We start from the raw sequence: 25,168 nt of genomic DNA on the forward strand, positions 1-25,168 counted from the left end.
TTCTCAGCCTGGGGACCACTGACGTTTTGGGCCAGATGCTTCTTTGTGGTGGGGCCGTCCTGTGCACTGTAGGATGCTGAGTAGCATCCCCGGGCTCCACCCACTAGATGCCAGCACACACCCCAGACGTGATGACCAAAACCGGCTCCAGACACTGCCAGTGTCTCCTGCGTACGATATCACCTCCTGTTGAGAGCTATTCGACGAGATTAAGGGAATCCACATTTTTATGTAAGTTATTCTGTTAGGTCCTAAGTTTTTCTCTTACCTACTTAATTCCTGCCATCTTTTAAAACAATTAAGTGATCTAATTTAAAAGTGCACTGAAATCCTGCCCAGTATACTGACCTGAAAAATAAGTGAAGAAATGGAAAATGTTTCACAAATAGACTGTTGATAGTAACAGTCATGTCCGTATGCATGACACATGTAGATTATTTAAATATTTATGCAATTTGTACATAAAACTGAGTTGCCAAAGTTCTGGAAGCATGTGGAAAGTTTTCGGAGATGAGGAGTCTTCAGTTACCAGTGAACATCATTACTCACCAGTATGTCCTGCTTGCCTATGGTCACATAGAAATCCAGCTGCCCTTCGTCCTGCGGGGAGATGTCCACTCTCCCGCTGAATGCTGAGACGGTCACTGTCCGGCCTACAGGCAGGAGGGGCAGGCTGTTGGTAAAGCATCCGTCTACCCATTTCTGTGGAAAGCACACGGCTCATCAGCACCTGTCGACAACATCCCTCCCACGTGAAGAAAATGAGCATGCATTTCCCCAAAAGGACTCTTTCCTTCTAACAAGGCATGCCTTGGGAACGCCCTTAACTTACGATTTATCAGGACCCGTCAGATTAGATTTATTTTGGAAGCAAAGCAAATCTTTGTATGCATATCATTAACCCATATAATAAGAACCCTGAACGGAATCAGGAAGTCTCTCCAATTGTTTAAAAGCTTTAAGTAGATCATTTCACATAAGAAGTACCTAAATTTTTACTGATGACGGTGCTTGCATAAGAAGCCATGTGTAATTAGGCTGGGATTCATTATCTAATCAGAATGCAAAGCCAGGTTTACTCTGACACTGAGCAAACCGTCCCCAAAACAGGAGTTTGTGCTGCTGTGGCTTGTGGGATCTTAGTTCCCCGACTAGGGATGGAACCTGTGCCCCCCTGCAGTGGAAGCGTGGAGTCTTAACCACTGGACTGCCAGGGAAGTCCCAGGAGGTTCTACCTTTATCCTAAGAACTGGAAATCGGCATTTTCTGTAGCAAACTTAAAAATAAGTAGAACCGCCAGAAAGCCTTCCATTTCCAAAGCGGTTCCTGAGTATGTATCGTCTTCAAGCCTTGAAGAACTGGGGAGGGGAGGTGCTGTGTTAAACAGGAACATTACTCAGAAGACATTCTGTGCGTTCAGACCCAAACCTGAAGGAAAGGCATGGACAGCGCAGGTCAGAGAAGCTTCTAGAGGCTTGTGCAGAATTGTACGCTGGGAAAGGATTGAAGAAACAAAGATAATACTCCTTACATTGTTCCAAGGCAAAAGGGTCTCCATCTTTCCTCGAGCCCACATGTTAACCGAATCCGCGCTAACAATAACTAAATAAGCAAACATGCAACACTGAAGTTCAAATGCTCCCAGCTGTATCTGAATTGGAAATACCCTGCAGGTGATGTGAGGAAAAAAAGGGGGGGGGCTGGAAAGTGTGGAGAATGCTGCACAGAAGAATCTTTTGTGGAGAAAGCAAGAAGGTGGGGTGATGAGCAAGAAACCAGTTAGAATAAAGCATCCTGGGGCTTCCCTGGTGGCGCAATGGTTAAGAATCCACCCGCTAATGCAGGGGACAGGGGTTTGATCCCTAGTCCAGGAAGATCCCACATGCCACAGAGCAACTAATCCCGTGCGCCACAACTACTGAGCCCATGTGCCGCAACTACTGAAGCCCACGTGCTGCAACTACTGAAGCCCATGAGCTGCAACTACTGAGCCCGCGCACCACAACGAAGAGTAGCCCCCGCTCCCCGGAACTAGAGAAAGCCCACGCCCAGCAACGAAGATCCAACACAGCCAAAAATTTTAAAAATAAAAAAATAAAATAAAGCATCCTTAACTCAGTTAAAACTGTTCATTCCTCTTTTCTAACATGTCTTTTTTAAATCTTTCTTGTTTTGATTTCTAGAGCTGGTTACTAAATGATCAGTACAGCATAGTTTACAAAGGCCTCAGCCAGCCACCAACTCCCCGCAGAGGGAATAAAAGTAAGTAAATAAAAGGTGAAAATGTGTTGAAAATTTCTATTGAGGGAACTGCATTTTGGTGGAGCAGAAAACATAAATAGATTAGATTAAAATGAACCTGGCCTAGATAATTTGCTTATTGTCATTATTTTTAAAAGAACAAAACACATATAATTATGTTTATTATAGAGCACACATATTTGTTTGTGTATAATACGTGTATGTGGATATATGCATACATATATACACACACACACGACTATACAAACACAGTCTAAAAAAGGGAGGTTTGTAGTGAGAAGGCCCCCAGATATCTGGTTCTGTGCCTTATTGACCTGGAGCTTTTTTTTTCTTCCCTGATTGCTTTCGGTGTAGACACCGATTTCTGGAATAGGATAGTACCTAGAGAGAGAACAAAAAGACACCTTCCAAAATTACCTTTCTTATCCTCAGTAGAACATCTCACCAATGATGTAAAAATTCATATAGGTTTCATCAAGGGAAATTAAAAATATGTACCAATGGTCATATAACTTAACTGAGAGCTCACCTGATTTATTCAACTTAAGGAAAAGAAGGGCAGTCTGGCTCATTAAATTGCAAAGTGTTCTAATCTACCATAGGGCTAATGACTGAGGTTTCAGGGAAATGAAAATCTTTTTTTCCAAGTTTCGTTTGCTCTTGTTAGCTTATTGTGATTGGATAAATGACTAGGGAAAACATACAGCTTATCCAATGACTTGATTCAGTCTTCAGCGTTACTGACTCCTCTGTCACCATAACCCCACCAGCTCAGTTCTAAATGCAGAGTGCATCTTACTCCTGGCTCATGCTCTCCTGAGCTGTATCACTCCCAACAACCACACACACACACTCGGGCACTCAGATTCTAGCAAAACTGCTGGAAACGACGCCAACAGCAGCCAACATTCCTCCATGCAAATATACTGCATGTGGTACAGACGGTTTAAAATTCTGCATTTTATATACTCCTGGCCATGATTCTCTGACTGTTTGCAATACATTCCTCCAGGTCAGTCCCCCATTCCCACCTCGTGGACAGCACTCCATAAGCTGGGAATTACTGCCATGAGTCCTAGGATTCCAAAATTTTCCTCATGGGTCTTCCCAAGGTAGTGTTGCCCTGTGTTGGTTAGTTTCAGTACCTAGCACCATCATCCTCAAAGGAAAGGGAATGCCCAAATATGTAAAAAAAAAAAAAAAAAAAATTCCCGGGCAAAATGTGTTTCAAAAATCAAACTTGCGGGCTTCCCTCGTGGCGCAGTGGTTGAGAGTCTGCCTCCGATGCAGGGGATGCAGGTTCGTGCCCCAGTCCGGGAAGATTCCACATGCCGCGGAGCGGCTGGGCCCGTGAGCCATGGCCGCTGAGCCTGCGCGTCCGGAGCCTGTGCTCCGCAGCAGGAGAGGCCACAACAGTGAGAGGCCCGCGTACCGCAAATAAATAAATAAATAAATCAAACTTGCTTCTGTCCCCGCAGTTGTTGTCACTTGTCCTAATACCCTTGATTCCCATATTCTAAATGTGCTCCATGGTAAGGTCCACTGCCTAAGCCCAGAGACTTGTGAAGACACAACTGCTCAGTAGAGAAGAAAATCTCGTGCCCCGTGGTGGGGTAGGGGGTCTAGTGTGACTGTCCTCTGAGGGTGACAGCACTGGAAACCAGAGCTACTGCAGTTATTCTAAACGGTAATGGCACCTGTCACACCCAAGCCCGGCAGGGTATTCATCTGTCAGTACGTGTCAACCTCTGCCTTACACATGACATGTTATGGGTACATGCGAGGCTCATGAATTCCAGCAACTCTTGTTACATAATTAAAGAGGAAACTTTAAAACCTGAGGTGGGCACTTGAGCTGAAAGGGCTTATTTGTTCATCTAGCAAGTCCTTCCACAGCACCCAGCGTGTGCCTGGGTGTGCACTCCACACTGCGACATGCTCACGATAGAACCGCGATGCAGGGCTGAATTTGCTTCAAGTGTATTTTGCTCAAAAAGCAAGTAAAAAAAACCACTTTTGTCAGAAAGACAAATACCATATGATATCACTTACATGTGGAACCTAAAATGTGACACAAATGAACTTACCTACAAAACAGAAACAGACTCACAGACCTAGAGGACAGACTTGTGGTTGCCAGGGGGAAGGGGGGTTGGGGAGGGAAGAATTGGGAGTTTGGGGTTAGCAGATGCAAACTAGTATATATAGAATGGATAAACAACAAGGTCCTACTGCAGAGCACAGGGAATTACATTCAATATCCTCTGATAAAGAGTAATGGAAAACAATATGAAAAAGAATGTCTATATGTGTATAACTGAGTCACTGTGCTGTGCAGCAGAAATTAAAGACAACATTGTACATCAACTATACTTCAATAAAATAAATTTTTAAAGTACTTTTTTTGGAAGACTGAATGAGACATTTATATCTATAATTATTATAAATACCATGGCACAGGGCCTAATGGTTTATTAAACAGCCTCTCATGTATCATTTACTTTGACCTTTACTATGACCCTATTGGGTAGGAGGGTCATCCTAGTAGTATGTTCAGTTTCCTCATTTTACAGAAAAGGAAATTGATGCTGGCAGGGTTACTTGTTCTAGGTCAGGGGTTGGGCAACCACCTGCTTCGGGAAATGAAGTTTTATTGGCACCCAGCCATGACATTTCCCACTTCACAGAGCTTTCCCACAAAACAGCAAAGTTGAGGAGTTGTGCTGGTCCAGACAGTATGTCCCACAATGCAGAGAGTAGTTAGTATCTGATACTTTCAGAAAATACTTGCATGAAGTAAGTCAGAAAAAGAAAGATAAATACCATATGATACCGTTCATATGTGGAATCTAAAATCTGACACAAATGAACTTATCTATGAAACAGAAACAGACACAGAGAACAGACTTGTGGTTGTCAAGGGGGAGCGTGGGAGGGAGGGGGTTGGGCTGGGAGTTCGGGGTTAGCAGATGCAAACTATTATGTATAGGATGGATGAACAACAAGGTCCTACTGTACAGCACAGGGAACTATATCCAACCTCCTGGGATAAAACAGAATGGAAAAGAATATGAAAAAAGAATGTCTCTGTGTATAACTGAGTCACTTTGCTGTACAGAAGAGATTGGCACAAGACTGTAAATCAACTTTACTTCAATTAAAAAAAAAAAAGAAAATATTTGCCGGCCCTGCTGGAAAGCACGCTGGCAAAAGGGGTGGAGCTGGTCCATTCACTCCACACTCACTGTTCTTCCTCACACACTGTAAGACACAGTGGAGGCGGGGAAGACCAGAGCTGCTTCTGCAGGGCTGAGGGGAAGCGGACCAGGGGAAGCGGACCAGGGGAAGTGAAGGAGGTTTGAAAAAAAAAATTTTAGTTACAAACATACCTTGTTTGCTGTCATGATATAGAGAACAAACAGTCACGCCTACAGAAGGTTCTTGGGCATGACTCAAAACAGAGTGGGGAGAGGAGGGAGAGGGAGGAGGGGGAGAGGGGAGAGGGAGGAAGGGGGAGGGGGAGAGGGAGGAAGGGGGAGGGCGAGAGGGAGGAAGGGGGAAGAGGAAGAGGGAGGAAGGAGGGAGGGGGAGAGGGAGGGGTGGGAGGAGAGGAGGAAGGGGGAGAGGGAGGAAGGGGGAGGGGGAGAGAGGAAGGGGAGGGGGAAGAGGGAGGAAAGAGGGAGGGGTGAGAGGGAGGAAGGGGGAGGGGTGAGAGGGAGGAAGGGGAAGAGGGAGGAAGGAGGGAGGGGAGAGGGAGGGGAGAGGGAGGGGTGGGAGGAGAGGAGGAAAGGGGAGAGGGAGGAAGGGGGAGGGGTAGAGAGGAAGGGGAGGGGGAAGAGGGAGGAAGGAGGGAGGGGTGAGAGGGAGGAAGGGGGAGGGGTGAGAGGGAGGAAGGGGGAGGGAGGAAGGGGGAGAGAGGAAGGGTGAAGGGGGAGGGGGAGAGGGAGGAAGGAGGGAGGGAGAGGGAGGGGGAAGAGGGAGGAGAGGAGGAAGGGGGAGAGGGAGGAAGGGGGAGGGGGAGAAGGGGGAGAGGGAGGAAGGGGGAGCGGTGAGAGGGTGGGAGGGGAGAGGAACAAAGGGGGAGGGGAAGAGGGAGGAAGAGGAGGAGGGGAGAGGGAGGAAGGGGAGGGGTGAGAGGGGGGAAGGGGGAGGGGGGAGAGGGCCAAAGGGGGAGTGGGGAAAGGGAGGAAGGGGGAGGGACAAAGGGGGAGGGGGGATAGGGAAGAAGAGGGGAGGGGGAGAAGGGAGAGGGAGTGTGTTTATATCAAATAGATACCCACCCCCCAGGACACAGGTCAGAATCTACCATTTGGGATGAAGAAACACAGGAGATTTTTTAATGAAAGGGTGACAGGTGAAAATAAATAAAATTAAAAAAATTAAAAACTGGTTGAGAAAACCTGCAGCACTGACTTGTACTAAATAATGATTTTTGGTAAATTGCCGACTTAAGTTTTGGATTTCTGAAGGTTGCTCAAAAATGGTGATTCTATATACCCAACTTTCAGAAAACTCTAGCAGTTGAAATTCTACAAGTGCTATTTATTAATAGAAGACGTTCCCTGGAAAAATAACCTATTTTTTCAAAAATCAAATAGACATGCAGAATTTAAAAAGCCCATGAAAAATAAGAGCTTCTATTTCAGCATAGCTGTAAATTGATAACCAGAGTTCCATGAAGCCAAATCCAGCTGGTCGCCCAGCCAGCCACCGCTGTGCGCTGTGACAGTGATTGAGATAGGTATCCTCGTGACATGTCTAAATCATGAAGAAATAGAAGCCAAAGGACTGTAATAATAATTGTATATAAACACATAGTAACAGAGCATTCTACAATTCTTTCCCACAGATATGCCAATAACGAAAAGATTAATAATTCATAACCCATGCAAAAGGCTCGATGACTAGAATACCATGATAAATACTCTCTATACAATACACTGTTAAAATAGTACTTGAAATCTAACTCAGAGCAAAAAACAAACCTATAGCTCTTCTTGTGATCTGCACCACAGTTCCAGAGATTAAAATATCAAAACAACAATAAAATAGTCACTTGCCAACACTAATGCTACGTCTTAAAATGAAACAAAAAAAAACAAACAAAAAAACACTGATCAGGGATCTCCCTGGTGGTCCAGTGGGTAAGACTCCGCTCTCCCAATGCAGGGTGCCCGGGTTTGATCCCTGGTCGGGGAACTAGATCCCACATGCCGCAACTAAGAGTTCGCATGCTGCAACTAAAAAGATTCCACGTGCTGCAACTAAGACCCGGCAAAGCCTAAATAAATAAATATTAAAAAGCAAAAACAAAAACTGATCAGTTAAGACCTCCTCTTGAAAATCCTTATTCTTGTTCCACATTGATGACCAGAACCTGTGAAAACGTGCTCTGAAAGTAGGCACATTCCCACAGCTTATTCAATCACTGGAAAGAGGCCATGTACACTGAAGGAAAATCCACTGGTAAACATGATAAGATTGAACTTCAATTTATTTCCATTTATTCAATTGTTAATGAATACCAAGTATAAGTACGGTGCTAAAAACAGTCTCCTAAGATAAAACCAGAGAAAGCTACAAAAACTTTTTTAAAAATTAGGAAAACCGGGGCTTCCCCGGTGGCACAGTGGTTGAGAGTCTGCCTTCTAATGCAGGGGACGCGGGTTCGAGCCCTGGTCTGGGAGGATCCCACATGCTGCGGAGCAATTGGGGCCGTGCGCCACAACTACTGAGCCTGCGCGTTTGGAGCCTGTGCTCCGCAACAAGAGAGGCCGCGATAGTGAGAGGCCTGCGCACCGCGATGAAGAGTGGCCCCTGCTCGCTGCAACTAGAGAAAGCCCTCGCACAGAAGAGGAGACCCAACACAGCCAAAAGTAAATAAATTAATTAATAAACTCCTACCCCCAACATCTCCAAAAAAAAAAAAAAAAAAAAAAATTAGGAAAACCAGGAACTTTCCTGGTGGCGCAGTGGTTAAGAATCCGCCTGCCAATGCAGGGGACACAGGTTCGAGCCCTGGTCCAGGAAGATCCCACATGCCGCGGAGCAACAAAGCCCGTGCGGCACAACTACTGAGCCAGCCCAACACAACTACTGAAGCCCACGTGCCTAGAACCCGTGCTCCGCAACAAGAAAAGCCACTGCAATGAGAAGCCTGCGCACCGCAACAAAGAGTAGCCCCCGCTCTTGGCAAGTAGAGAAAGCCCGCTCACGGCAACGAAGACCCAACACAGCCAAAAATAAATAAATAAAATTTTAAAATTAATTAATTTTAAAAATTCAAAAAATAAAAAATTAGGAAAACCAAGCTGTTTTCCAAGATGTTGTACCACTTCAAACAACTGGTAAGACAGTTTAGGAAGGAATCATGCTGTTATTTACTGTGGCTTAAGTCAATTTTAAATCTTATGAAGGTATGAAACTTCTACGTGATTAATAAAAGATTTCTTTCAATAAAAATATCAGGTCCACAAATAAGTATTAGTAAAACCCAGTATGTTCCACAGCTAAGTGACACCGGACGTGGCGATGAGTGGTCAGCGGGTTGAACAGGAGCTGCATGCAGAAGCAGCGCAGGACACCTGTGGTTCTGCCTCAAACCCAAGTGATGCTGAGCTCTCTCTGCCCCCCTGCTGCTGCAACCTCCATCGCTTCAGAAAAACCACCAAGGCCAACCAGCAAATCAAAACCTGACCTCCACAAAAGCATCAAGACCCAGAACAGGAGAAAGCGTGACACAAAGTTTTATGGAATTAGGAAAAGCTCACACCCACAGCAAAACACTGCATTTAAAGCAAAGTTCCCATTTCCCTGAAAATGGAGCGATTCTACAGACTAACCTGGTCTAGAAAGCGTATTTAGCTGGGGGAAGGCAGGGGCCTGACAGAGTCCATAGCAAGCACACAAGGGCACTGGCAAGTCGCCACCGTGTGGCTGTAGACAGGAAGCAAGGTCTCTGAGGAGCACACTGTCAATCATCGTGTGCACGGGGGCCCCTCTTCCTGGACTTCATTAAACACCCAAGGTAAACCGAACGCTTTCTGGAGACATTAGGTTCTATTCAACAAGTAATTATGACGTGCCAACTGTGCACAGATGTCAGTCATCAGCAAGGCCGTGTCCCGCCTCCCAAGGTCCCTTTTTTCTCACACCTCCAGGTGCTGCATTCCCTGTTTAACTGAGGCTGCCCTTTCATGTTCCCGTCTAAGTATTCAATCACATAGCAGGAAATTCAACTGAGAACATCTCACCCTTTAACTATTCCTAGGCTTCTGGTCATACACCTGGAGCAGTGGGGATGGGGCGGGACAGAAATAAAATAAGGGAGATGTTTTTTTAAAGGAATGACCAAAGCAAAGTAAAGCAAGAGGCACAGCACAGATGCAAACATTAGAGATCATCCTGGGAAAGTTGACCCCTTACTAAGTTTGGTGACCTCAGTGAAGTGAATGAATGTTTCTACAACTCAATTTCCTCATCTGTAAAATACAGGGATAATAATCCCTACAGCACCTGGGAGTGGACTCTAATGCATCCAATAGAAAGCAATAAAAACAGGAAGTTTTACTTTTCTGGGTAAAAGAAATACACAAGGTGGCCTGGTAAGGTCCCCCTCCTCAAGTCACTCAGGGCCCAGGTCTTTCCATCTCATTATTTGTCTCTATCTAGGGTGCGATCTGTGACCTCATGATCCACAACAGCTGCCAGAGCTCTGATCGTCACATCTAAGTTCCAGGCTGCAGGAAGGAAAGAAAGGTACACAACCTCCCTTCCTGTAAGTCCCACAGTAATTCGGCCTACCTCTCACTGCCAGCACGTAAGGGGATGGCCACACCTAGCTGCAAGGGAAGGTGGAGAATGTGGCCTTTTAGCTACACGGTAACAGGCCCAGAAAAAAACTGGGTTTCTGTTACTAAGGAAGAAGAGGACAGTGTATGTTGGAAGAAACTAGGAGCCATTACCACCCATACCTCCTTCATAATACAGTGATTACTATTTAAACACAGGAAATGTTCAGCATCGTCTTAGAATATACTAGGCTTCTGGGACTCAGCTCTGTTCTAGCCTTGATTCCATCCCTCCTTTCCCCCCATCTCCTTTCCATCACTTCCTTACTATACCTACATCCCACGTTCTCAGTCACCACCGCTTAATTTATCTATCACAACAGAAATTCTGTTGATTCTTGGATTCTGAATCCCCTTTTCATGATCATATACAATCTCTTGAAACACCTGAGCATTTTGCATATTTTTTCTACCATTTAGCCATTTCTGTCATGATTATATATTATCAAGCAATAGCGTGAAGTAAAATCATTACATTTCAGATCATAAAATTAAAGTTCATAATCATAATGTAAAATTGATTTTGATAGCATCTGTATTCGAAATTTATACGTAAAAACAAACGTTGATTTTTTTACGGCTCTAAGAGAAAATGCTACTTAACTTACTTTAAAATCATTATGTAAAGGGGAAACCTCTCCAATTTTCAAATGACAGCAGAGATCATACTCCTTGGTAACTGAGTATCTGCTAGCTCTGAGAGGCAGTATCCAAAATGGAAAAAAAAAAAAAAAAAACAAAACAACAACAGCAAAAAAACACCTGGGTTTCCATGAGCTTATGTTTATTTTATACTGCTTTAAAAAATTCAATGTATATTATGTTTCTACTTGGTCACAAAGAGGGTTTTAGCCTACAACATGTAAGCCCATCACTGCAAATAACATACTGTATGCATATAGGTAATAAAGAGAGTCCAAGTTGGACCTGATGGTCCACTCTTAGGCTGTCCATCTACATGGCCTCATCCAGTTACTCAACCTCATCCTCACCTGCCCGTTTGAGACAACCGTCCCAGGGCAGACTGCTTTGGGCCAAGGATCCTATGACAAGCACAGAAAAGGGCGGGAATGACCAGGAAAACACAGAAAGAAAATCACAAGGCCTGACAAGGTCAGAACACAGACAGACCCCCAATCACATTAGCTAAGAGATTTGCAAAAGTCAGTTCCTTGGTTGTAAGATCATGCATTCACTGAGCACAGGCCCTTTGCTGGGCCTTCAAAGTGAAAGAATGAATGACAGCCATTAAACACTTTTCCTGTACACATTTATGAATGAATACGTACATATCATGTATATATAAAACAAATGGCATTAATCATCCATGAATATGTGCCTGATCTTGAGTAGGTGTTAAGAGACAGTGTATTCGATGACAGAAAGTACGTATCTCTGGTGTGGGTTAAATAGATACTGCATTTGGTTCTGAGATGCGTATCTCCGGTTTATGTATTAAATAGCTACTGTGTTTGATCACACAACTTTTTTTTTTTTTTTTTTTTTGCAGTACGCGGGCCTCTCCCGTTGCGGAGCACAGGCTCCGGACACGCAGGCTCAGCGGCCATGGCTCACGGGCCCAGCCGCTCCGCGGCATGTGGGATCTTCCCAGACCGGGGCACGAACCCGTGTCCCCTGCATCAGCAGGCGGACTCTCAACCACTGCGCCACCAGGGAAGCCCGATCACACAACTTTTAACTCTGGTGTGTGTTGAATAGATACTGTGTCTGGTTATCAGTGTGTGTGTAAGTGTGCAGGCGATAGGGCACCACAGCACCTGCACTTGATTTTTTTTGTTTTTTCTGCTAAACAGAAACAAAACTATGGGGAAACAAGTCATACAAATGGAGTTGGAGCCACCAGAATAATAGTACAATTGGATCTTTCGAAGGAAACATATGAACACGGGATTTACTGATCATTTGTCAGTTGGAAGCATCTTACCTGCCCTTTGTATTCCACTGGTTTTAGTCCTGCATAAATGGGCACAAAGCTGCTGGCTAACAGGACCTAGACGGATAAAGAAACAGCTTGTGAAAGGAGGCATTGACACTCCTACGATATATTTCATGTCCCCTACTATGAAATTAAAATCGCTTAAATGTACAAAAATTTACTATAACAATAAGTTCCATGTATTTCAAGGGCACAGTGGGACACACGTAAATAGAAGATAACATTTATTGATATCAGAAAAGACCTTAAAGAGATAGGCACAAATCATTGTTCTCCAACTCCATCCACTTCACCCGAGTAATACTGGCACTTAAATTGTAGACAGCCAAGTCATTACACAATTAAAGTCCAGGTAAGTCTAAATTCCTGAGTGTGTACAGGTTGCAAGTAAGTTATTTACGATGTTCTATCCTACACTGTAAGAATTATTTGAAAGTTTCACTCTATCTTCCAGAGAAACAAACCCCTCTGGTTATTACGGCTCAGGGGATGTTTTCATTTATGTCACCAGGATGTAGCACATTTCATGGGCTAGTTACATGGCCTGGATATGTAATGAGACACTGGCAGGGAGGGGCACCAATTATACTTTATCTTCCATTTAAAAAGTCGAAAAAAAAAAAAAGAAAAAAAAAAGTCGAAAAAGATTGCCATTTAAAATATTACCATTTCTTCCCACAGAAGCAGCTGAGCTCTGGGAGCTTTTCTGACATGTGCAAGTTTTATTCTGCAATGCAGTTTTCAAATCGCTAGTGTTCTATTTGGAAAGATACAGTGTTAGATATGGAATACTTAAGCTCCAATCCTTCAACTGATAATTGAAGACTCCATGGCTGTTTGTTGTCAAAGAGTCCACGAGATTTTTTTTCCAAGTAGATATTATTCAGAACTGGATTATGGTCCCCAAAATGATTTGTACATCATCCACTTAGAATTCTTTAGAGATCAGAGGGCATTTCCCCCAAAGGAAGAATGGTATAAGTATGATTTGTGAGGTCTGCTCTCAAAACCCAGCAATCCCACTACTGGGCATATACCCAGAGAAAACCATAATTCAAAAAGACACATGCACCCCAGTGTTCATTGCAGCACTATTTATAAGAGCTAGAACATGGAAGCAACCTAAATGTTCATCAACGGAGGAATGAATAAAGAAGATGTGGTACATATATACAACGGAATATTACTCAGCCATAAAAAGGAATGAGACTGGGTCATTTGTAGAGATGTGGATGGACCTAGAGACTGTCATACCGAGTGAAGTAAGTCAGAAAGAAAAAGACAAATACTGTATATTAACGCATATATGTGGAATCTAGAAAATGGTATGGGTGATCTTATCTGCAAAACAGAATCAGAGACACAGATGTAGAGAACAAACCTATGGATACCAAGGGGGGAAAAGGGGGGATGGGATGAACTGGGAGATTGGGATTGACATATATACACTATTGATACTATGTATAAAATAGATAACTAATGAGAACCTACTGTATAGCTCAGGGAACTCTACTCAGTGTTCTGTGGTGACCTAAATGCGAAGGAAATCCGAAAAAGAGGGGATACATGTATACGTATAGCTGACTCACTCTGCTGTACACCTGAAACTATCACAACATTGTAAAGCAACGATACGCCAATAAAAGTTTTTAAAAATAGCTGATTTATTCTGAAGTGCAAGTAAATGAGAGACCCAGTCACCAGCATAACGTGATTTCTATAGGACACTCCTCTGTGGGCGGCGACCTGACACAACTGTATTGCGACACTGCTGGGACTTGGCACAGACTTTCTTATGCGGTGGCTCCTTGTGACCAAAGATCCCACAGACGGGAAAGGGTCTGCATCTCCTTCACAGCCAGATGCTACTGATACCTGCAGGTACCGCCCCCCTTCTCCATAGTAGGAATGAAGACCCTCCGTAGTGGGGAAACAGCATCCTCCCATGCTGCTGGTGTACGTGAGCGCCAGGGCATCGGTCCTGGGTGCCAGCGCGGCCTCAGCCACGGGCCCCTGACAGCTGGTCCGAGAAGCATGGTGGGGCTTCAGATTGGAGTAGGAGCAAACTCAATGGTGTCAAAGCACAACAGAGGGACTCTAGCAGGAGACAGGAAGGGATCGTGCCAGGTGCTACTGCACGTCTCTGCTGTGCCAGGCTGATGCTGGGTGCCAGAATCAGCTACACAACATCTGCGCCCCGTGTGGAGCGAAAATGCAGGTATTCAGAACTAAGGTGTCGAGAGCAAAGCATGAAGCCATGGTATGAAGACACCCTTGCACAAGAATTCTCAGCCTTCTAAGAAGGGTCAATGCAAACGAGCCCCCCACTTAGGCATTCATTTCAAAATCTCAGCTTTTGATGTGGGGCCCCCATGACGTTACCCACACCCTCTCCACAAAGACGCCAAGCAGGAGTGAGCATCCCTTCCGGTGATTTGCGGAAGATCACATCCATCCGCGGGGCCGACAGGATAGAAACCAAGCCTCTTCAGGCCCAACCTCGTCAGCCCCCTGGGAGCCCCGACCTGAGCAGCTGAGCATTTTTCAGAGCAAGGCTGTTCACAGTTATGGTCACTGCCTTCACCCTAACTAATCTGGCCCTATCATCAGTTGGCCACTCCTTTAAAAAAATAATTACAGACCCTAGGTACGTTCTGCAAGCACAATGCAGCTATTTAATGAAGTTATTCGGCAAAAATGCAACACTGCACCATAGCGATGACAATTTGTGCATAGCACACATATTGTGAAATTACAGTACTTAGACGCCCTTAAACAGCCAAACACACTCTATAACTGTAAGGACTTACTTCACTATAACAGACATGTGGCCTGCAAAAAAAAAAAAAAGAAAAAAGAAAAAAAATCACTACTCTTAGAAACAGAATTATGTGGGTTTTTTTACCTCCCGTGTGTCAAGTTATAATGTGAAGTTCACAAGTTAATGCTTAGAACTCTTTTTGAGCTGTTTAGATGAAAAATGCTACCCAATTACTTTGATACAGATAGTAACAGTAAGAATCCTCTGAACTGACATGAAAAGTGCGGTGAACTGGAAAATACCTGTCATCCCCCCCAAAATCAGTGTATTTGTTCTGTCATAGTTTATACGGGCTAGTGATTTGTATATCAAACTGTGGTTAGTGGGAAAATTAGCTTTTGATAGTTAGGAACTAAGCGGCTTGTCTTATTCGATGTCAACTTACTGCCATTTTATTGCAAGCAAACAGGATTTTCTAAGGCGGGAGACAGTTCATGAAATATGTACTATCATGCCTCAACATGCTTCTACCGTCTTACCTCACTGGTGTTCCAGTGAAATTTTTCTCACCAACAAATATCGATACATCTAGGGCAGTGGTTCTCAAGTTGGGGGGGTGGGGGGTCTGAGCCCCCTGGGGACATGTACCCCTGTCTGCAGACTGTTTTGGTTGAGGGCACCAATACAGAAGGCAGGGACCTAGTTAGTGTTCCTGCCCTGTCACTTAGCCCAGCACTTTAAGAATTACATGTACGTGAAACCATTGATTTTTTGTGTTTCCTTCTCACCAAATACACAAGGATAAAAATAAACGTCAGCGACTTACTGTAGCAACTGTATAAAGCATTGCCAAGTGAGGATTCAATACACGTTCAGATTAGCTTTTTTCATTTTACATTTTATAGAAAAGGGGTGTTTAGAAAATTATGTGGCCTGGCTTCCTTAGAGAATAAATTGTCAACCAGTTTCATTTATGCCTAAAGTTGACTGTGGAGTTTAATGAGAATCTGGCTGTGTATTCAGAACCTGCTGGTGCAGTTGAAATTCAAAGACAGATTCAAATTTGTCTTACCCAGTCTTCAAGATAATGACCAATCTTAAATTCAGTCCTTATTTCACCTTCACAGGGCTAAACGTGAGAAGGTCTTGCTGTAAGAGCATGCTCACCGTGTGCAAGGCAATTCAGGACATCCTGGCAATGGAGACGGGTCGGTGGGGGGGGACACCATTCTGCAGGAACGCCTTCCTGGGCGTATGTGTGTCAGAGAGCATTCACGGATGTCAAAAGACCATCTCAGAGCACATACACGGGGCGTCAGTTTTAAACACAAATTTGATGATTTGTACCAATTCAGACAAGGGCCAGAACACTATCCCTCCCGCTCCGTGGCACGGTTAATTTCAAAGCCATTCCTGCTGAGCTGTGGAGGTGGCGTACGACTTTCTTATAAATAAAGGGTTTACTTCCCTAAGTATGCGTTGCAGGAGGCTAATATTGAAATATGTTTGGATTTCCTGATTGCATGTTTCCTTCTGAAGAAGGATAGCCCAGTATAAAATCTGGAGCTTAAAATGGGTGAGTTGAGGTGCAAGATGTATACATTGGGACATTCGGGGCACAATATGTAAACGGGCCCACAAATCAAGAAGTTGCTAAGGACCCATGACAAGTATTTGCCTCTGTGCCTGGGCCTCCTGGCCGATGCTCCCCAGGGTTGGAATCAGTGCTCTACAGTATGGGGTTACGGGGCAATGTGGGGCTTAGCCCCGCCCCCATGGCTCTGCAGGGCACTGCCCTCGTGGGACGTCTCTGCAGTGCCCTGTGCTGGCGGGGGTCCTGGCACTCGGGGGCCTCTGGTGGAAGGGAGCTGCCCTGATGACCTCTGAATGGCCTCTGTCCATGGTCTTGGACTACATATAGGTCCTGGCTTCTGTCTAGACGGCCAACTCATGGAACCTCCTTATCGCAGGGTTATCTGGCCAGATGGCCACACCCTTCCTGTTGTGTCCCAAACAGGCTCTCTTATTCTCTTCAGTATGCATAGGCTGAGAATGTTCCAAATCTTTAAGTTCTGCTTTGCTTCTGAGGAACAATTCCATCTTTAAGTATTTCTCTCTTCTTGTGTTTTACTCTAAGTAGCCAAGAGAAACCAGGCTGCTCCTTCAAAACTGTGCTTAGAAATCACCTCATCAAATATCCAGTGTCATCACTTGCAAGTTCTACCATCCCCAGAACACGAAGACATGAACATAATCCTGCTATTCTTGGTCAATGTATAACACGGGTGACCTTTCCTCCATTGTCTGATAACATTTCCTCGCTTCCGTCTGAGACCTCATCACTATGGCCTTTACTCTCCAGGTCTCTCTAAGAATATGGAGGCTCTCTCTACGGTTTGATTTTTTCTTTCCGAGCCGTCACCAGAATCACCGATGGCAACGCAGGCTTTTTCTAACATGCACCTCTCAACTCATTGAGCCCCTGCCCGTTACTCAGCTCCAAAGCTGCTTCCACACTTTTAGGTATTTGTTACAGCAGCATCCTCACCTGTCAGTGCCAAGTTCCTGTCTCAGTCTGCTCAGGCTGCTACAACAAAATACCACAGACTGGGTGGCTTAGAAAGGACACAAGTTTATTTCCTCACAGTTCTGGAATCTCAGAAGTCCAAGATCAAGGGGCTGGCAGATTCAGTGTCTACTGAGAACCCACTTCTATGTCCTCACATGGTGGAAGAGGTGAGGGAGCTCTCCAGGGTCTCTGTTACAAGGGCACTAATCCCATTCATGAGGGCTCCACCCTCATGACCTAATCACTTCCGACAGGCCCCTGACTCCAAATACCATCATATTGGGGGTTAGGATTTCAACACAGGAATTTGGGGGGGGGACACAAACATTCAGACCATAGCACTGAATTAAATCACCATGGACATAAGATCCCAAATACTATGGAAATCCAATCCCAAATAAAATGAGTCTTTGGACCACATAATTGGTCCAAAGAGGTTCTCAGAAAATAATCAACTATCATTGCAGCTATCAGATGAAAGAATAATTTTTTCATGCCACCAAAAGTGAAGTTAATATAATTTAAGTATGAGTCATCACACAAGCACATTGGTGAATGTACACCAGGTCAATGGTTGAAGAGGTATAAAAATCAGATGCCTAAAGGCAGCAGAACTTGGTCATAATCCATTTCCCGAGATTTTATAGATGTAGGTGAGCACGTTGCTCATGAACAAAGATAAGGGGTAAAAGAAGAAAATGTTTAAGAAAGGGTGAAGCCTACCCAGTCTGCAAAAAGAAAGCTGGGACCTTAAAATTTCATGACAGACTCACACAGGGATGCTGACCAGTGATGTGTGTGGCTTATTATCTTATGTGTTCATTATTTACTAAATATGGACTGTAATTAACAAGCTTATAGGACTTGACTATTTCAAGCACACTTTTACATGATTTTTTCAATTTACTCGCCATGGTAACACCGATTAGCTTTCATCTCCATTTCACAGTTGAGAAAACTGAGGCTCAAACGTAATTAGCCTCAGAGGACACCATCAGGGAATGGCAGACCTAAATAGGAACACTGGGAGATGCACAAAAAACAAGTGATAATCCAAGACAGGGTAACAAGACACAGACACACGGACACCCATGCACACACTGTGAGATACAGGTTTCTAGTTGGATTTTCAGGTACACAGAGAACCTATCTATAATAAAAGGCAGCAGTCGGCTGGTGGATAATGAAGAGCTTGGCATTAAAAAGAAAAAAAAATCTAGTAATTAAGAGCATAAACGAGGCATTGATTTAAAATCACCAATATTTAGTACTCTCCCATATTCCTGTCCTGGCTAGCAATTGATCCTTGACATGCTCTACCTCTGGTTTCAATCTTAATCTCCGTCTGTCACCTACAGACTTCCAAGATCATAGACATTAAACCCAAGGCTGAGGGACCAGAGCCAGGCAGGCAAAGCTCCCAGGAGACGCCAGTTACAAACTGTGGGCTGCTTCTCCTCTTGGCTTCTGGAACTCAGCGCCCTCCGGTCTCTAGCTAAGGAAGTGGGGGAGTGGCCGGCACCTTTCTTCTCTCCTCTGACACTGAATGAGGTGGTCAGAACTACCACCCCAGACGGCGGTCTCCCACTGGCCTCTTTGATCAGAACACAGCATGTCACTGCCCAGTGTGTGTGTGTGTTGGCGGGAGGGGGAGATATTTTCCCTTCATATTCTTCTCCCTCCCTCCTGCAGTCTTCACCAGTCTTCCTTTTTGAACTACATGCTCATGAGTATTCCAGGCATACATTTCATACATTTTTATAGCCACCATCTGCTGTCAAGGAACCATCTATCCTTCCTTTCTTTGAGTTTCTGCAAAAGGTTAGAGCATTCTACTAAACATTTAAAATGCTTCTCGTATAACCTAGGATACATATTAATTATTCAATTATTCTCCTTACAAGGTATTATACATTTGTGCCAACTAGTTCTTTTCTGTTCAATGAACTCAAGTAATTTCACCAGTTCTCTGAGTAGTTATTATCCAAAACAAAGCAAATCAAAAAAGTCCTGTTTGCTTACTGCAGTACTTTGCTATGGCTGCTATAACAAGTTACCACAAATCGAAAGGCTAAAACAACACAAGTAAATGTATGATCCCAGGGTCTGGAGGTCGGGATCCAGCACGGGCCGGATCCACCTGGGTCTGGAGGTCGGGATCCAGCACGGGCCAGATCCACCTGGGCAAAAAAATTCAGGTGCTGGCAGGGCTGCATTCCTTCCTGCGGGCTGGAGGGGAGACTTGGTTTCCTGCTCATTCAGATACTGGTAGCATTCAGCTCCACTGGCTGTAGGACTGAGGTCCCTCTGCCTCGCTGGCTGTCAAGGGGAGGACCCGTGGTGCCCTCCTCATACAAAGGCTCCTGCGTCTCAGAAGGAGCAAACATCTCCATTTTTAAGGACACGTGTGACTAAGTTAGTTTGGGTAGGCCCAGCTAACCCAGGATCACCTCCCCATCAAGACCCTCACCTTCACCCCATCTATACAATCCCTTTTGCCATGTGAGACGCCGTATTCACAGGTCCTGGGGATTACAGCATGGACATCTTTGGGGGACGTTATTGAGCTCACGACACTCCCACATGAAAGGAATTAAGAGGGTGATTTTATCTCGCGTTGGGAGAGGGGGCCATGGCTACCAAGCAGAATGTTAGAGGCCTGGACTGTGGTCCCAGCTGGGCCACTAACGAGCTGAATTACGTTTTGTCCAGATCATTGAACATGAAGGATCCAGCTTCTTCATTCTTTTAATAGATGCCATCTTAGTTCATTGACTTATTCATTCCCATTCACTCATGGAGCACAGGTTGAGGGAGCTGATACTGTGCCAGGCGCTGGGAATACAGCAGTGGACAGAACACAGCAGTCCCTGGACCCTCCTACCCCCCACCCCCACCCCGAGCTTACACTCTGGTGAAGGAAGATAGACAAAAACTAAGTAAACAGAGCAGTAAAATTCGTATGCGGAACAGTGGTAAGTAAATCAGGGTGGGATACAGGAAACATCAGGGGCTCGGCCACTGTAGATACAGTAGCCACGGACAGACTCAAGGAGAAGGTAGTAGCTGTGGGTAGAATTGCCCTCGTTTCATGATAGGACGATAGTCTTTTGCTCCCAACCTTGTTCTCTTCCCAACAAGAAGAGGTATTCTAACCACTGCAAGCCTGATATATCTGCGTCGGCACTGACGATTGGTGACAATTCAGGCATGCGTTATCAGCTTCTCCCTTTCTATTTTTTAAGTCTACACAAGAGTATAATAATATTATAGAAAAATATTTTTCTAAGATGGAATGACTATGAATGTATAAGTGAGAGACGGGAGTGAAAATATTCTAATCTCTTAAGTCACAAAGTAATTTTACTTGTCAGCTCAACATTTCATTAGGTATTTCAAATCATATCATTCAAACATAAAATTCGAGCAGTGAGTTTTGATAGTAAAACTCAATGCATTTATCATCTAATTCAGGTGGAACTTGTAGCTCTCTCAATCCATCGCCTGCTGCTGTATCCAAACACACGTCCTCTGTATCACCTGAAGCTCGCTGCAATTCCCACAAGAGGAAAAAGAAGAAAATAGCCTGGCTTTTCTAAGAGAAGTGCACCCTTTCAAATGTAAAATATTTAATGTATTACCTTAGCAATGCACTGTTATTTGCAAATCAGCTGAACTATCCCAGAGACAATGATTTCCCAACCGACTTTCACATGTGTTTGGATAGAAAGGCATCAACGCAAAATGGAAGAAAGGAAAAGGAACATTAGAGTGAAAAGGTAAGAGACCTGGATTCCCACTGGCAGTCAGTACACCCTGGGGTGTGTCACACAAAATCTTTCCACCCATTTCTTCTCTTAAAAAAGCGACAAAAGTACAGTAATCTCACCTGTCCTGCCTGATTTACAGGGCTGTGGAAGGACCGAATACGATAGTACTGAAACAAAGTCTTACACAAACTGCAGGAGTATTATCTACGTCAATGTAAGGAATGGTTCTTGCTAGTCAAGTTTAATCCCAGGATAAACGTGAGCACACGGAACATCACAAGAAGAAACACTGAGCTACTCCTGAGGTCTCTGGGAGCCGCCTGCCATAAGGCGGCCTCGGAGGGATACTGGCGGATGCATCCTTCAGACGCATGATTTACGGAGCATGTACCATCCATCAGGCATGGTATGCAATGCTGGACCTAAAGAACGCGGGCGCGCTGTTTGTGGGAGTATGTATATCAGCACTTGCTCATTTCCTCCAACAAGGAATGCGGCAGTGTTACCTTAAGGAGGTCCTCCCGGGAGGGAAAACTGGAGACTAAGTAGTTTTCTCTGGTCTTGGTGTTGGTGATGGAGACGTGCAGGCGGTTGTGAGCCAGCTCGTGCGCGTTGGGAGGGAGAATCGCCTCCACTCCGCTCCTGAAGAAGAAATAAGGGAGCCGCTGCGCCCCACTGGCCCGCAAGCCTTGTAGCTGCCCAGACTGGAGACCCGAGAAAAAGCCCGGAGACAGTGACAGCGACACCTATGGCTTACTGGATGGGGGATCTTACATGTCCAAAGCAAAAGAGTCCTGGAGAGACACCCCATCATGTTCGGCAGGCGGCAGACAGGACAAAGCAGCCATCTTTACTACCCGGGGGCGAAGGAGGCCACCATTTATATGGGGAATTGATGTCAGGTGGGCTCATCTGTTACCACAGAAACCAGCAGGTCACAGCCCGTCAGGTTAACACCCATCGTGGAGGGCAGGTATCTCCCTTTAATAAACTACCAGGTGGAGCCGCTCTGGCCCAAGGATTAGGCCAGTCACGAGCTGGGGCAGGAGGCAAGCGTTTGTGAGTAGGGTGCAGATGAAGCAAGGACTGGTCGAGCAGGGGATGTACAGAGAGCAAGAGAACAGCCATCTTGAGTGGCTTGGCCACGCATTGCATGATTCACCTTTAATTACTGACCGCCTTGTAAATGCTTCAGGAGAGAGAATGCTGACTGGGGTTGCTACAATGTATCCAGAGCATCCTCTGTCTTCACAGGCTTGGGGGAGGGGGCGGGGGAATGTACTCTATATATGCACCTCAATCGGGCCATGAAATCATAGCCGGGTGTCACTGCCCCGAAAGTCTGCCTTCGGATTTCTTCGGCAAAACTGTAGGTAAACTCGTTACATTCCTGAAAAAGAAAATTAATAGGTGACCCTATGTTTTGTCAAAAACATTACGATTCTGGTTCCAGAACCCTGTGCCTATCACACAAGGCACCTGGACCGTATAAAGGCAACCCCAGATGTCGGATGCTTCACAGGCACGCATCCCCACGAGGCCTGTCCCTCACCCACCATTCCTGGGCCCCAGGCAAGCTATATGGTCTGCCAATTGCAATCTTTTTTTTTTTTTTTCTTTCTTTTTCTTTTTAAACCACCTCACATGGCTTTGCCCACCTGTGGAAAATCCTTGACGGCTGGGTTCCAATTGTAACTGAGCACATTTCTCTACAGGCCTCTCCAACATAATTAAATTCCTCACCCACACCAATCCTGTGGCCTCTGGAACGTTCGGACTGCAGCTCTACAGCAGTGCCGACGATTCACACCACCACCAACAACAGAGAAAGGGCTTGCGATGACTCTACCGGGTCAGAGTCTTTGGAGATTAGCCTGGGGCACTGGTCTTTCACAAAAGTCCCCCCAGTCGGGGCTAACAGGCAGCCAGTGCTGGAATCCACTGATGTGGCCTCTGTTGCCTCGTCTTCATATAACAATGCAAGGTGGGTATGGTCACCGCACTGGACGGGTAAGGAAACTGACGTTTGGAGGGTTAAGTATCTTTCCCACTGTGCCATCGAAAATGAGTGTCAGTGCCAGGATTTAAACCCAGGTCTATCTTTCATTTATTAGTTCATCCATTCAGCAACCTACTGGGCACCAGGCGGTGGGCTAGGAAGTGGGATTCAATGGCTGAGCGTGAGATACACAGAGCCCCTGCCTTCCTGGGACTGAGGAGTGGATAACCAACAAGGAGCTCTGTTCAATATTAGGTAACAACCTAAATGGGAAAAGCATTTAAAAAAGAATAGATACTTGTATAACTGAATCACTTTGCTGTACACCTGAAACTATCACAACATTGTTAATTAACTATATTCCAGGGCTTCCCTGGTGGCACAGTGGTTGAGAATCTGCCTGCCAACACAGGGGACACGGGTTCAAGCCCTGGTTCGGGAGGATCCCACATACTGCAGAGCGGCTAGGCCCGTGCGCCGCAGCTGCTGAGCCTGCGCTCTAGAGCCTGCGAGCCACCACTACTGAGCCCACGAGCCACAATTACTGAGCCTGTGCTCTAGAGCCCACGAGGCACGGCTACTGAAGCCCGCGTGCCTAGAGCCCGTGCACTGCAATGAAGAGTAGCCCCCGCTCGCCGCAACTAGAGAAAACCCACAGGCAGCGACAAAGACCCAATGCAGCCAAACATAAATAAATAAAAAATAAAATAAAATGTTAAAAAAAAAAACACTATACTCCAATATAAAATAAAAAGTAAAAAAAAAAAAAGAAAGAAATCTGCACCCCATCCTGAGTCAACAGGGATCCCGGGCGTGGGAGAGGGGGAGGTCACAGGATGAGATGTTCAGATTTGTGTTTGGGTGAAATCACTCTGAATGCTTAGGTAGGTGGATTGTAGGCAGCAGGGGCAGACGCAGCCCTGCCTGTTCAAGAAGCCACTGTAGACTTCCAGCTGAGAAATGGGGGTGCCCCCCCCCCCCCAGTGTATGCTCTTTCTACCAAGCCACACTGCACACCCAGCTTATTTTCTTGTATTATTTTTGGTTACACACACACACACACACACACAGACACGGCCCCTGACCAGACTGGAAACCTATTAAGGAATGCACTTATCTTTGAGTTAGCTCCCTGCTGTGTCTAATGCCATGCCTGGCAAATTCTGAGGGCTGAGGAAAGGCCGGCTGCGCTGAGCTTTTTAACATATCAAAGTCTAAATCTGCCTGCCACCTAAAATACACCAGCGTCAGGTGCTGGTCTTAATTATACATGCACCAGCTCAGAGCTGGATTCATTACTCACATCTCTGTCACAACACCACAAAGCTCGAAGAACTTATATACCAACAGGGAGAACTGAGCTAACAGGGACTTGAGTAGGTAGAAAACAGTTTCCTAAGAAAGCTCAAAGCCATCCTTCAAGGGGTAGATTTCAAATGCTCAAGAGAAAAGAAATAAAGTAACCTCAAGGCAAATGGCTGAAAACTGATTGAGAAAAGAGAAACGAGGATGCCCTAGGTGAATCCAGAGAATCATTTTCCACTTGCCAACGTGAGCGCCCGATAAAGAGTTACCCCTAAGGCCTGACCAACACAATGAGACAATACGACTGGATCTCCAATTTACCGAAAATGTAAAAAAGAACAGGTAATCAGACTGATATCAAAAGTCTCAAATTCAGGTAAAGGATTCAATGTCTGAACATTGCAGAATTTCAGTGAAGGGGCTATGTGATCACAGCATTTCCAAATCAGTCTAATTCTAAATCACACTTAATATAATTCAAACTGCTGAGGATTCAGAACCAAATCTACCCAACTCCAAAGCTCGGGATTTGCTCCCACCTAAAGGAAAGACTGCACTGAACAGGAGTAAACAACCCCTTAGTAGCCCTGTGCTTCAGAAAGGAAATAAAGAGCTGGGAGGGACTAGCCTGCACTTCAAAGCACATAAGTCTGCTACTTTCCCTGACTTCATGTTCTCATCCTGTACAATCTCTA

General features: G+C 45.1%; 1 protein-coding gene across 4 annotated transcripts in view; it reads right to left on the minus strand.

Annotated features, from left to right (window-relative positions):
* PNPLA4 (patatin like phospholipase domain containing 4) overlaps positions 1-25,168 on the minus strand; it is a 28,461-nt gene that overhangs the window by 639 nt on the left and 2,654 nt on the right. For 2 of the 4 annotated variants that reach the window (XM_004265424.4, XM_049704933.1), the window contains 4 exons: positions 22,465-22,559; positions 21,676-21,811; positions 12,058-12,123; positions 550-702 (listed from right to left, as the gene is read on the minus strand). In XM_004265424.4, coding sequence (XP_004265472.3) covers positions 550-702; positions 12,058-12,123; positions 21,676-21,811; positions 22,465-22,559 — 450 coding nt within the window. Of the gene's footprint in view, positions 1-549; positions 703-12,057; positions 12,124-21,675; positions 21,812-22,464; positions 22,560-22,827; positions 23,385-25,168 lie in introns of those variants that run through there. The other 2 variants (XM_049704931.1, XM_049704932.1) reach the window with 2 other exon arrangements.

This window comes from Orcinus orca, chromosome X (assembly GCF_937001465.1).
Source record: "Orcinus orca chromosome X, mOrcOrc1.1, whole genome shotgun sequence".
NCBI classification, from domain to species: Eukaryota; Metazoa; Chordata; class Mammalia; order Artiodactyla; family Delphinidae; genus Orcinus; species Orcinus orca.